At 36.1% G+C, this 14,668-nt stretch overlaps 3 protein-coding genes across 4 annotated transcripts in view; all 3 read left to right on the forward strand.

The window, feature by feature from the left end:
• Positions 1-13,213, forward strand: part of LOC125667947 (uncharacterized) — a 35,645-nt gene extending 22,432 nt beyond the window's left edge. The window contains exons 7-26 of the mRNA XM_056161229.1: positions 435-534; positions 1,454-1,608; positions 2,265-2,455; positions 2,704-2,905; positions 3,124-4,687; positions 5,308-5,569; positions 5,694-5,751; positions 6,566-6,816; positions 7,108-7,165; positions 7,291-7,559; positions 7,656-7,728; positions 7,808-8,007; positions 8,101-8,149; positions 8,247-8,491; positions 8,610-8,676; positions 8,771-9,006; positions 9,092-9,155; positions 9,355-9,538; positions 10,443-10,534; positions 12,695-13,213. Coding sequence (XP_056017204.1) covers positions 435-534; positions 1,454-1,608; positions 2,265-2,455; positions 2,704-2,905; positions 3,124-4,687; positions 5,308-5,569; positions 5,694-5,751; positions 6,566-6,816; positions 7,108-7,165; positions 7,291-7,559; positions 7,656-7,728; positions 7,808-8,007; positions 8,101-8,149; positions 8,247-8,491; positions 8,610-8,676; positions 8,771-9,006; positions 9,092-9,155; positions 9,355-9,538; positions 10,443-10,534; positions 12,695-12,887 — 4,513 coding nt within the window. The 3' untranslated portion in view covers positions 12,888-13,213. The remainder of the gene's footprint in view (positions 1-434; positions 535-1,453; positions 1,609-2,264; positions 2,456-2,703; positions 2,906-3,123; positions 4,688-5,307; positions 5,570-5,693; positions 5,752-6,565; positions 6,817-7,107; positions 7,166-7,290; positions 7,560-7,655; positions 7,729-7,807; positions 8,008-8,100; positions 8,150-8,246; positions 8,492-8,609; positions 8,677-8,770; positions 9,007-9,091; positions 9,156-9,354; positions 9,539-10,442; positions 10,535-12,694) is intronic.
• Positions 1-14,668, forward strand: part of LOC125670354 (solute carrier family 17 member 9-like) — a 960,148-nt gene that overhangs the window by 655,387 nt on the left and 290,093 nt on the right. The window lies entirely within an intron of this gene.
• The window catches only part of LOC125670858 (uncharacterized), a 35,708-nt gene continuing 34,495 nt past the window's right edge, over positions 13,456-14,668 (forward strand). The window contains exon 1 of the mRNA XM_048906262.2: positions 13,456-13,575. Coding sequence (XP_048762219.2) covers positions 13,570-13,575 — 6 coding nt within the window. The 5' untranslated portion in view covers positions 13,456-13,569. The remainder of the gene's footprint in view (positions 13,576-14,668) is intronic.

Consider the following 14,668-nt stretch of genomic DNA (forward strand, 5'->3'; position numbering starts at 1 on the left):
CATTAAAACATACAATTCTTCTTCTTTTTTTAAACGTCTGTGTATCATAATCTAAAAAGAAAATTATGGTTCATTTGGCAAAATTAGTGATATCATGAATTCAATTGAAGAGAACAATAATTCAATTATGTCCTCAATTATTTAAGTTTATGATAATTTGGTACTCCATACTCCAAGTAACTAAGAAAATTCATAGAAAAATATCAATAAATAACAAATATTCTTTTAAAAAAGAAAATGTTTTGTAAAGGAAACAAAATCATGAAAATTTTACAAAACATCTTATATTCGGTTCACATCACAGACCGCAGTCTTTGCTTTCTTTAATGATTGATGCTCAGAGTCATTTCTCAATTCTACTATGAGAAAAGTAATGAACACAGTCTCTTCTAATCGAATACGTGTGGTGCTAACCAATAGAATATTCTATACAGGTCTTGGTGCCAGTCCATACAGCTAAATGCCGACCGACCACCGGAGTTCGTCTTCAGTGACGAGGGAACTCAACAACAACCGATAAACACAGACTGGAAGGTGTGTAATATAAACACGGTCATGTAATTCGCATGCATTTGCACAATAAAACTATACTTAAGATATTAAACGAGCCATATACATTACAATTATACATTACATTTTTAAAAACTCAAATGAGGGATTTCGATCTAGTGAGCACAATTTGCCATGATATGTGATATATACAAAGTATAATACGGGACTTTCGAGATACGGATCCACTCTGACTTTTATCGCGCGTTGAACGTAATTTGTAGGGCATGTCACTTCCGGATTACAATAACAACTAAGTAAACAAGCATGGAATACTTCATTTACTATCAAATTCCTGCATTTAAATGCTATCTTCGAAAGTAAGGAATCACTACAACCATTTTATAGGAAAATGCATTTGATTAAATTATGTGAGTTGGCGAGGGAAATAAAAAAGGGAATATCTTGAGGATGTCGGTAAAACTTCACGCCTTGCATCCAATGATACGCATCTAAATACGCCTTTTCCCTTTCATCTAACTTACTCCCAGGTATTAAGCACAAATAGTGACTTGGATCGTCATCATAGGACATCGCTATAGCTCTTTACGGGCCGACTGCTAGCGAAACACAATTTGTATCAATGTCAACTTTGCCCTACAATTGGTTATTATCACGTGACCGTGGTGTATAAAAGTCAAATATAATCGGTCGTTCCGGCACATCATGAAAGTTCCGTATTACATCCTGATTTTTATTTCGCATCAATTGCAACAAATAATCAACTTGTATGATGATTACTGAGGGTAAAATAAAATGGAGATTTCATTTTCTAACATTTAATCCTCGTTATTACTGCCAATTTTCTATATTAAAAAAATATGCTTGTGTTGTTATCGATAATAAATAACTGATTATGAAAATTCTTCAAACATCAAGAAATGTCAGAGTTGCATATATGTAGGGGACTGCCCGGGTTGACATCAACATCACTGATATAGATGGTCCTGACAAACAACAACTGGTCGACCAGTTCTCATTCAATTACACAGACAAGGGAAGACGGACTCAGAAATTCCAGGAACTGGTTTTAAATGGTTCACGTCAGAGGCCATCAAGGTATCGCTCATAATCTTTTATGCTACTTGTATTCATTTGATAAAGGTAAATACGTAACATACATTGATTTAATGAATTACAGGTACAAATTAGTTAGATGCAAAACATTTAAATATGACTTTTGTATCTAAACACAAATTCACACTGAGGTTCTTATTTATATTTAAACACGAATTCACACTGAGGTTCTGACTAGTATTTGAACATGAATTCATCCTTATATTTAAACACGAATTCACACTGAGGTTCTAACATGTATTTGAACACAAATTCACACTGAGGTTCTTACTTGTATATGAACATGAATTCATACTGAGGTTCTAACTTGTATTTAAACACAAATTCACACTGAAGTTCTTACTTGTATTTGAACATGAATTCATACTGAGGTTCTTACTTGTATTTAAACACGAACTCACACTGAGGTTGTAACTTGTATCTAAACAGAAATTCACACTGAGGTTCTTGCCTGTATTCAAACATAAATTCTGACATTTCTTAATTTAAATCATCAATTCATTCTGCGATACTTACTTGTATTTAAACTTAAAACTAGACCGAAATTATTGCTTGTATCCAAACATGAATTCAAGCTGAAGTTTTTGCATATATTCACACATGAAGTTAGACTGAGCTTGTATCAAACCTGAATTCAGATTGAAGCTGTCTATGGCAGTGCAGTGTGGGACTTATTACTACGGTGATGAGTGTTCCGTGTTCTGTATTCCCTCTGTGGATTGTAAGGGCCATTACTCGTGTGATGAGCAGACGGGCACTAAGATCTGTGACCAGGGCTGGGAGGGAACGAACTGCACCAAGCCTAAGGCCGGGGAAGGAAGCTGTCAAGGTGTGACACAGGGACATTGTGACAAGAAAACGTGACCAGTAAAGCCAATAAAGAAAGGCGAAAAACACGAACGATTTAAAAATCATCGTATTATAACATCTTGGTTTAGTAATGTTCAATTATATGCAGATGTTATTCCATCTCTTTTTCTTTACGACCAACGTATATATTCATCTTAGATGATATTCAGTTTCGAATTTTCCAAAGTGAAAAATAAGAGTAAATGTTATTTTGAATGTGTATTGTAGAGCAGCGCTGTAAGAACGGTGGTACTTGTTCCATGAACAAGTTCAGTAACTCATCTAATAATGCCTTCTTCTGCTGCTGTCCGCCCGGATTCACTGGAAACGAGTGTGAAATAGACATCAACGAGTGTGATCAGACGCCCTGCCAATATGGTGGCGTATGTCACAAAATTCCCGGAAGCTACATCTGTAACTGCCATCCGAGGTATTGATAGACAGACTGTCAAGCTTATAGTTGAAGTATCTTTTATTCAAAATGTTATGCATGGATAAAGGATTTGAAGAAAAAAACCCACCCAAGAATCAGTATTTTGAAAAATCTTTCCCCCTCTTTCTAGGAGGAGAGTGGTGAAAATATTAGAAGTTTGTTATATTTATTGTAATGTTGACGTGTATTCAAATGATTATGATTTTATTTGTCAGATATCGCGGAATGAATTGTGAAATTCCAACGAAATGTGCTGATAATCCATGTAAAAATGGAAAATGTGAGGATGTGAAAGGAGGCACATTTGTGTGTCAGTGTGGTACATTTTTTTCGGGTATATTTTGTGAAAGCACAGTAACAACAACACCAAAAACAACCAGTACAAAAACTATAACGACAGATTCAACAACGAGCACAACCACCACGACAACTCCAAAAACCACCACCACAACTCCAACCACCACCACCACCACAACTCCAACAACCACCACCACAACAACTCCAACCACAACAACAACTCCAACGACAACCACCACCACCACAACTCCAACAACTACTATAAAAAGATCAACGCCCATGTCTGCTCTGACAACAGAAATATTGCCAACGACAACTTCTCTTCTAAAAACCACTGCTACTTCAGTGGAAATGACATCATCAATAAGGACTCCATCTGCTGGAGAGGTATCCTATAAATGTTCAGAAAAAAATGCATGCAGAAACAATGGTAAATGTATTAATGATGCATGTCAGTGTCCAGTGGGATTCTCGGGAAAGCTTTGTCAGAGGGAAGTAATTGAATGTGAGGCTGACTCATGTTGGAATGGGGGATATTGTAATGATGCTGTAGGAAATTATTCTTGTGACTGTCCTAGTGGCTTTGTAGGGTTTAAGTGTGAAAAGCATGTTGGAAATACTACATTGTCACCATCAACTAGTGCATGTGGGTTTTGTGGTAATGGTTCTTGTTCTATGTTGAATAATGGGACTGTTGTATGCATGTGTAGACCTGGATTTAGTGGGAAGACTTGTACCCACTCACAAGATATGTGTCGTCCTTTTTCAGATGCTTTATGTTTTAGAGATAGTGAGTGCATGGTAAAGTCATTTCGCCCACATATGGAAGTTTGCCCAAATAGCTGGAAAGGTCCACTTTGCAGAAATGGATCCATACCCTTATCTCGAGACGGGGAATGTCCACGAATTGTATGCAAGAACGATGGACACTGTTATAATGGGAAATGCTGTTGCAGACCAGGATATAAAGGCGAATTCTGCGAGGAGGAGGTGCTACTTTGTGATAGTAATCCATGTAAAAGTAACACAACATGTATCAATCTATTCAATGATTTTATATGCAACTGCCCAGTGGGATTGACTGGTAAATTATGTGAAGTGTCTCTCGTACATCCGACATCTACATCTTCAACACATCGTGTCCAGCCAGTCTCAACTCAACATATTACGCCTCCTCTACCATCCACAACAACCACCAATTCAGCATCACTAGAAACAAGATCTATCGTCCTGACAAAAGATATACCCCGGGGAGGAACAACCGAATTATTGACCAAAGCAAAACCTGTATCGAACAAACCCATTACAACAGAGGTAAAAACAACCCATTTGATGACCACCCCAACATCACCTATTGTGTCAAGTACTGCAGCAGCATTAGAAACGACAAATAAAATTCCATCAACTGAATCAGCAACTCCAACCACATTAACCAAGGCTAGTCCTTTATCAACAGAAGAAATTACACAACGAATGAGCTCGGTGAGGAATAGCTGGGGGTATACACTTTTTAAAAAATTGAATTAAAGTAATCGATATTTTTAGTTATATGTTCAAATGCCATATGTAGTATATTTTGTTTTTGTTTATTCAATGATTTGTAATATTTTGAAGTAATTAATTAACCTAAAAGCTCACGGACTTACATGATAACGACGACGCGTTTGAGAAAACCCATTTCTCACAAATTGAAATGTACATTGAGAATGTTCACCCTGACAACATATTATTGAATGCTTATTTTTGGGTAGGATGAACAATTTGGGAATTATAATGATAATTACTCGTTTGCTCATACTTTGAACCTCTTAATCTGATTGCTTGTCTTAAGCCAGCAATATTGTCTTAATGGATCCACAAAACGGAACGGAACCATAAAAACAACGTAAGGCTCTGGTCCAACAAGTGTTGCAGTAACTTACTATTTGCTCGCTTTATTAGTTGGGTCTGCTTTTTAAATAGAACCTGCATAAATGCATGGTAGAACTAAATGTAATTGCATGTAAATGAATGGTACCTCTACAAATATAACAGATTGAATTAATGAGTTTCCTCTATCCACAACAGCAGAATATAACACATATTCAAGCTTTTTATTTCAGAAGCCCATGTTTTCGGTTGGTTTTTCGAAAGCGTCGCCAGCAAGTACTCTGTCTGTTTCTAAACAGAGATCGTCAACATCGACTTCTGAATCCAGTGACAGAATATCGTCGTCGTCAGCTACCGTAACTGCAACGACAGTGCAATCAATCCCTCCTCACAATGGAGGGAACAACTCGGTGACGCTTAGTGGCAAAATTCCAGATAAGGACATTCCAATCGTACAAGAAGTGATGACAAACGCCGTCAAAAACACTTCGAAAGGTAAAATATGTATTCATTCACATGAATGAATTGTAAATAGAAAGTAAATCCTTTTTGGATCAGGTCCCTATCTACTGAACATGCGTTTTGTAAAATGTTGTAAAAATAAGTTGTTTTTTTATAGGCGAGAACTGCACGGATATTAATATCTTGGACACGGAATATCTTTACAATATTTCTGGGTAAGAGGATATTATTGTAAAGTTTAATAAATATATCCATGTGTTGTATTTTTACAGCTAAAATACGAAAATATCGGTAAATTAATTTTTTTTTAGGATACTTTGTGAATTAGATTTCTGTATTCGTTGGGGCGCGCTTGATTTGTCTACACCGGTCACAAAGAGTACACTTTCCCGTAATCAAGTGCAAAGGTGTACACCACCTACACCCTATACATGGCATGTGTTGGTAAATGCACCGAAAACTTAAATATGATTGAAAAAAGGTGAGGCGGAAAATTTGCCGATTTATCCCTCAGTATGTTAAGTACATAATAGGACAATTCCAGTGTATTGTATGTAGTGATTTACTAGAGTTTAAAATGTATTTTAAAGAATAAATGTAAACGATGCTATTTCGTACAATCATCAAAAACAACTTGGCGCCAAAATTATTACCAGCATTATTATTTGCACTTTAATTACATTAAAATCGTGAACAACATAAAACAAGAAATCCTCTCCAAAAATCTCTTCAGCCGCTGTTACAGTTCAACGTCCATATTGAATATACACGTACACTGCAACCAACAGCAATTGATTATAAGCCATAAGGTGTAAATTGACCAAACGCGCCCAAAGTGTACAGTATTGACAATTTTGTCATAACTTCCTGTTTCATAGTACTGTATGCAAACTTATTATCGCCGCAGTTTAATTTTTGCTCTGTGTCAAAAACCGTGAAATTGAACCTGCAATAAATGTAATTGTAAAGAAAAAATAAGGAACGTATCAAAAGTTGTCTACTGTATTCATTTGATTTTGCTTTTGTTAGAAACGTCAATACGAAGGTGACCTATAACAGTTCAGATTGTCCAGACGCTTCAGACTTGCATAAGAATCCTAATCTCACGCAATCCATCAATAATCAGCTCGCTAACTCTGGTCAACTTAGTAGTCACGCCGTATACAACGGCAAAACGAAAGGACTGGGGCGGAGTTACCACATCCCTCTGATCGGTTACGTGTACACTATCAACAGAAGAGGCATAAAAGACGCAATTAAGCGAGCATGGTCAAGTGCTGGTAGGAAATATTGGTTATTTATTTATTTTGACTACGGATAACTCCGTCTACCAGATCAAGATATAGGGCTCACGGAAGTGTGAAGGGTCGACAGGGGATGCTTACTCCTCCTAGACACCTGATCCCACCTCTGGTATATCCATGGGGTCCGTGTTTGCCCAACTCTCTATTTTGTATTGCTTATAGGAGTTATGAGATTGATCACTATTCGTTATGTTCACCTTTCATTACGGAATGCATTGTTACATTGCATCATCAAAGGAAAATGTATATTTGCTTTACATGTGATAGGAAACAAACAAGTTGATGTCCTCATCGTTGACGCTGCATACCAAATTGGACAGTATGGGTAAGGAACTTCATATCGTAAGAATTACTTATCAAAAATCAAACCAGAATATAGCCAATGGTTGCATCAGAATTGTCATTTTAGAAATAAAAAAATATACACACATATATCATGTTTATTTTCAGAATATACATAACGGATATGTCATATCTGGTTACTAGTGGCCTTGCATTTCTACAACCTAGACCGGAAAACATTCCGACAGAGAAGTCATTTGATAAGGAGTTCAAAACGGAATTTCCAGCTTTGCAGGTGTTGGTGTATTCTGGAAACGAGAGGTATAATTACGCCTCTGGATTACGCCTTTCTCTAAAGCAGAGGAAGAGATCCGCGCCCCTGTCAGTGGCTGATATACAGAGAAAAGCTCTTACTGAGTGGGAAAACGTTATCAAAGGTAACGCATAACAAGAACGTGTACTATAATACTATCATCCAGCCTGAGCATTAGAGAAATGTAAATTTCACTTCTGTTATATTATTTGTGTTGTAGATGATGGGCGGTGTGCAAACCAGACCTGTAACATTGGATTAACTATTTCTCCTTTGGAGATCACAAAATCACGGTATTTCAAGACACATTCTATATTTAGGAAATAGAAGGATTTCAGAGTAGAGGGTTTCAATGAAACATTTCTGTTGCAGGTCATTCGATGTTGTTCTGTATCCAACAATAAACAAATATCTCAACACAGAATCAACATTAATGACGGGGCTGAAAACCAGACTATCGCCTTATCATGAACGATGTAATGATTGCTCCAGATACCATTATATAGATATAGTTGGGCGAATAAAACTCAGAGAGGAAAATGATATTGAAAATGCAACAAAAGTGGTTGTAGGTAAGTGGAAAGACTTTATTGATAAGCATGCGTATTTTGATTCTTTCATTCCTGTGTAATCTAGATAATTACAATGTGTTTGTGTTTAATTAGGGGCTGTCGACACAAATTGGACGAAACTGTCTTTCGTTAGTGCTAAAAGGTAAACCTTCATCATTTTGATAATTTTCTTTTGGTTTGGACATTTTTTTAAGTGCTGCAAAAAATTAAAGAACTGTGTTTTTTTGTTTTTGTTTTAGTTCCTTGTCGACAAGACTATATTACTTACCCAGTAGTTTAAATGACACAATGGCGGGCTGGCCGCGCCCAAATATGGAGGGAAAGCTTGACTTGATTAATAGTTCTCTGAACAAGTTGAACCGAAAGCTAGCAATGCATAGAATGAGACGGCTGCATCAGTTAGTGATTATGGAAGCTGTGCCGACATCAGAACAACACCATACCTTACACCTAATGGAAACAGCCTGGGCCACTGCAAACCAACGTAAGGAATCTGTACAGCTACACTACAGTCTTGTGATCTTTTGGTATTGATGACCATTAATTTGATTAAATTCCACGAATGTTTTGTTTTAACTGATAAATGTTTAACTTCATTTCAGATGTTCCTCAGAGAGATTTGACCACTACCATCCAATCGTGGAACACAAATTATGTTTCCTTTCATGGGTAAGGAGAATTTCCTCTGTGCTGAAATGAATGAAATATGCCAATGTTATGCTGTGTTGTGGTTGATGTCTTTGATTATAACTTCTCCATTTAGAGATTCTGTGACACGAATAAAGTACACCATGGATATTCTGAATGCTGATTCCAGCATCGCAGCGTTATCCTCACCCAGTGTCGGGGTGATGGAGACGGTATTGAATTCCTCAGGTAAAACATACAGCGGCTGCAGAGCTTACCAGGTGAGAATGCTATGGATGACGGACATGGAAGACCTCAACACAACATCAATAGAGAGCGCCGTGTCCAAAGCATGGATCAGTGCAAACAGCGGTAAGCATACATCCATTATACACGACAACGTATATTTTCAACGTAATTATGATGTATCTTACTATGTTTGTTCTGAACATTTTAGGTTTTCAGCTCGTAATTCCTGCAACAGTTCTGAATTATGAAGCAGGATATGTTGCAGCGTCAGGGTAAGTAGATAGAGTCGTTCTCTGATGAAGAAATGTTCACTGCAGAAAAACAAATGCTCATAGATACGATTACCAGCAGTGGTCTTCATATTCAATAACAGCAATGATCTTCATATTCAATAACACCGATGGTCGTCATGTTGAATAACGCTTATTGTCTTCATACTAAATAACATCAATGGTAAATTTGTTTTGGCAGAGAGAATGTTCGTATGTATACATATTTTATACAACCGAGGATAGGAAGCAAAAAAATCGATGAAGAAGATTTAGACGAGCCGTCCACTGTCGAATTAGAACAAGCACTATCAAAAACAGTACCTGGGTTACGCGCATTTCCTACTGCGTCCAAGAAATCAAATGGAACGGCATCAGATGGAACGGTATGTTCAACAAGACCCTGATTTGTTTTGACTACCGACACATTACTTACAGCATCTGATTTTAGGTGTATATTTCACAGATGCAATTCGTTATGGTTATCACTAATAAACCTCATCAAATGTGAAAGAAAAAAGATGTACTGTATAAAGGGTATTTTCAGCGGTAGGAAATTTTTGCGATTTAATCCATAAATGGTAGCAAATTATATTCTGCGTTTCCATTTTCTGCAGTTGCATTGTACCTTTTGCGACTGTAATTTTTGAGGATTTTTCCTATCCGCAGAAAATGGACGATCGCATAGAATACCCGTTATACGGGATGGGGTTTGCAAAATATATCTAAATGTATCATAAAAAGGTGCATATAGTATTTGAGATGAGACCGTTCATCAATGTTTTTGGACGTCTCCATATGAGTGAAAAATTCTCGAGTGAGACGTTAAGCAAGATAGAATCAATCAATCAATAATTCGAGAATTGTTTACTTATATGGAAACGGCGTCGAATGTAGACGAAGTGTTAGAAATGGTGACTAATGCATGGCGCTCAGGGCTGTAGCAGTACAACAGCTACGGCTTCGGGCAGTGGGGGTTCTTTAGCGTGCCACACCTACTATGACACGGGACTCGGGTCAAACGAAACAGCTGTTGTCCGAGGACACAGTCTATAACTGTTTTGTTATACACCTTCATTCTCTTGGGTTTTTTTTTTCTAGATGCACATGATTCTTTCATTTTGAACTTTTTAACAAGACAGTGTGATTGCGCACATTTATCAACGTGGGTTAGGTTTGATGTGTTACTGAGAGCGAGCGCCGTAACCACTAGTCGTGTTAGCGGTTATCCAGTCGTTAGTTGGCGTGAGAGACTACATATAGATCTATATCTATATATATTCTTGACAGGAATGGTGGGTGTACATAGTCATAGCTGTAGGATGTCTGGCGTTGGTTGTCATATTAACATCACTCTTGGTCACAGCACTGCGGGCTAGAAGGTATGTAACACCGCGTACTTAAAGTCTACCAAAGGTACATGTATATTTACATGTATTATAATTTGTTAATGATTAACGTAGCATTTCATTTGAATGATATAAAGTTACATCCTTTACAAAAGAGTGGCAAATCGTCATAGTGTTTCAAATGAGAGTACGTCATTGGTGCAAAAATGAAATCCGATTGACGGTGTTGCCCCTTTACTGATTCGACATTTGTCTGGATTAGCTCTATGGAGCGCCAAATTAACATAAACTCAAATAATTGAAGATATCTTCAATTATTTGAAGATATCATCAATTCATTTGATGCGCACAACAATTGAATTAAAGATCTCTTCAAATAATTAATGATATCTTCAATTCTGAATTATTTGCGCGCATTAATTGAATTGATGAGAGCATTAATTCTTCAGCTGATTTGATGCGCGATTTAATTGAATTAATGATCTCTTCAAATGAATTAATGATATCAACAATTGAATTGATGCGCGCTACAATTCAATTGAAGAGAGCAATAATTCATATAATGCGCGCATTAAATCAATTGATGAGAACAATAATTGAATTGATGCGCGCATTAATTCATTTGATGAGAGCAATAATTGATTTAATGCGCGCATTAATTCAATTATTGCTCTCTTCAATTGAATTAATGATATCTTTAATTCATTTGAAGAGAGCAATAATTCTTTTAGAGAGAGCAACTATATAATTAAAGATATTTTCAATTCAACATATCCACAATTGAATTAATGATATCTTTAATTGAATTGTTGCTCTCTTTAAAAGAATTGATGCGCGCATTAATTCCTTATATAAAAGCATTGTAAATGATTTAAAGATATCTTCAATTGAATTAAAGAGATCATCAAATTATTTATACCGAGCTCTAAATTAATTATTGCGAGCAATATTTCTACTAAATTGATGCTCTCATCAAATGAATTGAAGAGAGCAATAATTGAATTAATGCGCGCATCAAATCTATTATTGCTCTCATTAATTGAATTAATGCGCGCATCAATTGAATTGAAGAGAGCAATAATTGAATTAATGCGCGCATTAAATCAATTATTGCTCTCATTAATTCAATTGATGCGCGCATTAACTCAATTGATGAGAGCAATAATTGAATTGAAGCGCGCATTAATTCATTTGATGAGAGCGATAATTGATTTAATGCACGCATTAATTCAATTAAAGAGAGCAATAATTGAATTGATGATATCTTCAAATAATTGAAGATATCTTCAATTATTTAAGTTTATGTTAATTTGACGCTCCATATAGCTCAGTGAACTAAGACGGTGGGCTTTTATTCTGTCCTCAGTTATAATATATGTTCAGCATTCAGATTGTGATCGGTTTTATACTCAAAAGACATCACGTATAATCACCAGGGGTCAGTGTCCTTCAGAATGCCGATCGCAACGACCTCGGGAAAGGTTGTTTTTTCGCTTGCCGGAAAGGCCCTAGAATGTGCATATGTGGAATGAAAGACAAAGGAATTAATCTTGAATGTTACACCCAAACGTGTGATGTCGCACAGAGAACGCGGAATAACTCCATCAAATATCTGGTATAAATAGAACCATGTAATGAATTAAAACAATTTTCCAATCACTTTCTAATATAAATATATAAACATTTACGACAAGACCTTGTAACACAATGATGTTTGATCTTTTGACCTTGGAATTTGAAACCTCAGACCTGTTTGATATCTCCTGAACTATTTAAGGTAGGGCTTTCATATTTTGTATATATATGTAGATTCTTTATGGCAAGACCTTTAAACTTTGTTGTTTGACCTTGTGATTGTGACATTGAACAACGGCAGGACCAAGATGGTTTAGCTGAGCGATGTAGCCCATAGACCTCTTGTTATTGACTTCGTACAAAAATTTGAATTATTTGCTACATGAGCCAATCTACACCTCACTGTATTGCACATCTCTTACTGGCTTTATTTATGTCAAATTTGATCGGTGTGGTATTCCTCCGTACTCTACACAAATAAAAAAAATCCCTTGGTATTCATTGTATCATCAAGCCAATAACATTTGTTTTATCCATATATGATCCATTTCCTCATGCATTTTACCATTTTGCATTGCTTTTATTCAATAAGTTGCTATTATCAAATTCTATTATTAGTCATCGTCAGTCAAGAACGCTAAAACAGGACCCAAAACAAATGAATGGATTTGACAAAGAACACTTCTCTAAAGAGCCCGTAATGGAGAAAAATTCCAATGGCCTTTACACCGTGGAGGACGAGGACACAGACTATTCCAAAACAACATACATAGTGAACAACGCAGCAGATACCGAGGCGTATCAGGAATGAAACTGAACGGCAGGTGGATCCAACTGTTTATAAATTTAATCGCTCAGAAGTAATCCTGATGAATGCGTGAAGGTGCGTGAAGCGTCCAAAATGCTTTTGAAAGAGGCTGGCTGCTTCCTAGGAATGAATACGTGGCATAGATGTTTATGTACGTGTGTTCAAGTACCAGTGTTCAAATCAGTGAGATAACATTATTTGAACACGATATAGGTGTACGTAGTTGTTTTATTGCTTACGTTGTTACCAGGTATTGGGTAATTTGCTTTTGATGTATCTTAAAATGGATTTGAATTAATAAAATTGACTCTTTTTCTCAATGAACTTATTATCATATATTGTTGCATTTTTATATCATGAAAAAAAAAATACTCTAGATTCAAGAACACTTGTCATAAAATGTGCACAATATTGATATCAGTTAAAACCTATATATTTGGTACATATATCATTATGTTTCCAAACAAGTTCTAGTTTTTCAACAGCAATCGGACAGGTGATTATATCAGCTGGTAGCGGACACGTTTGTATAAGTTTATATATTTGTGTAGCGATGAAATACAATGATACAGGGCTGATAAGATTACCCCGTCTAACCACCCAGTGTAACAAAAAAGTCCGTTATCATGACCGGTGTTAATTCATCATCGTGAAAAGATTCTTTGGTGGGTGGAGTTATACGACAATGGAGGTAGGAGGAGGAACTTGGGGCTAAACTTTTTCTCTCCGTTCTATGGAGTTCTACCGTTTCATTGTTGTAATTTTCTTTAAATTTAGAACTGAATATTAAAGTTGTTTAGAATTTACAAGGAAGAATTCTTTATCATAAAAATAACTTTGTATCATATTACCTCAAATCAATAGATTGTTTCAAATGTTTTCCTTAGTTTATGATGTAATTACGTATTGGATTGATCGTTAAGAGATCTCGGGTTTTCATTGAACTAGGTAAATCTGTAATCTATGTAATGATTCACCCCATCATTTATCTACTATTTGGCATGCTTTATATTCAGCCCAAATCAGTGATCATTGTGATGGGTATTGCTGAAGACATAGTCAATAGTGAAAAAAATTGAAGCTTCAGTGAATTTCGAATGTAAACTAGATTCTATGATATTCTCTTGAAAATTATTTTCCTCTGATGACGCCATGAGGGGAAGTAACTCGTTTAAACTGAACTCGTCTAATAGTGAAAAACAAACAAACCCTGAACAACTACCGGTATATATGTCATGAAAAGGGGACACTACTAAAATGAAATGAATTTATAATTTTACGTATTCGTCATCATGGTGCCTGTCATATTTTCGTCTATATTTGCTAGTGATCAGCTATAGAATTATATGCAGCATTGACGCGACGCATTCTATCCAATGAGAAAACGACATTCTAGTCCAAGACAAAACTTATAATGCATTTGTATTAATTCATATATAAAGTAGGGATTACACATTTTGATTTACATGGATAGTTAATCACAATATTTCTGTACATAATCATTTATCTTAGATATAGGAGGGCTGTTCGATATGTAATGTGTATTGTACCACAGCGCGATAACACTTTGCATGGTTTCGTGGATGATGATACTCTTGAATAGCTCTATTCAATACCTTTCCAACGGTATAAACACGAGCCTTCAGCTCTACATGGTTTTAAACGAATAGTCATTTCAATAGAGCCAGTCGTTGACCGTTGTTGTAACAAGAATAGATATGGGTTACCCCATATCCAAGAAATTCGACTTTTAATTTACTCGTAGCAAATACTGTGACCAGTCT

Source organism: Ostrea edulis, chromosome 4 (assembly GCF_947568905.1).
Source record: "Ostrea edulis chromosome 4, xbOstEdul1.1, whole genome shotgun sequence".
Taxonomy (NCBI): Eukaryota; Metazoa; Mollusca; class Bivalvia; order Ostreida; family Ostreidae; genus Ostrea; species Ostrea edulis.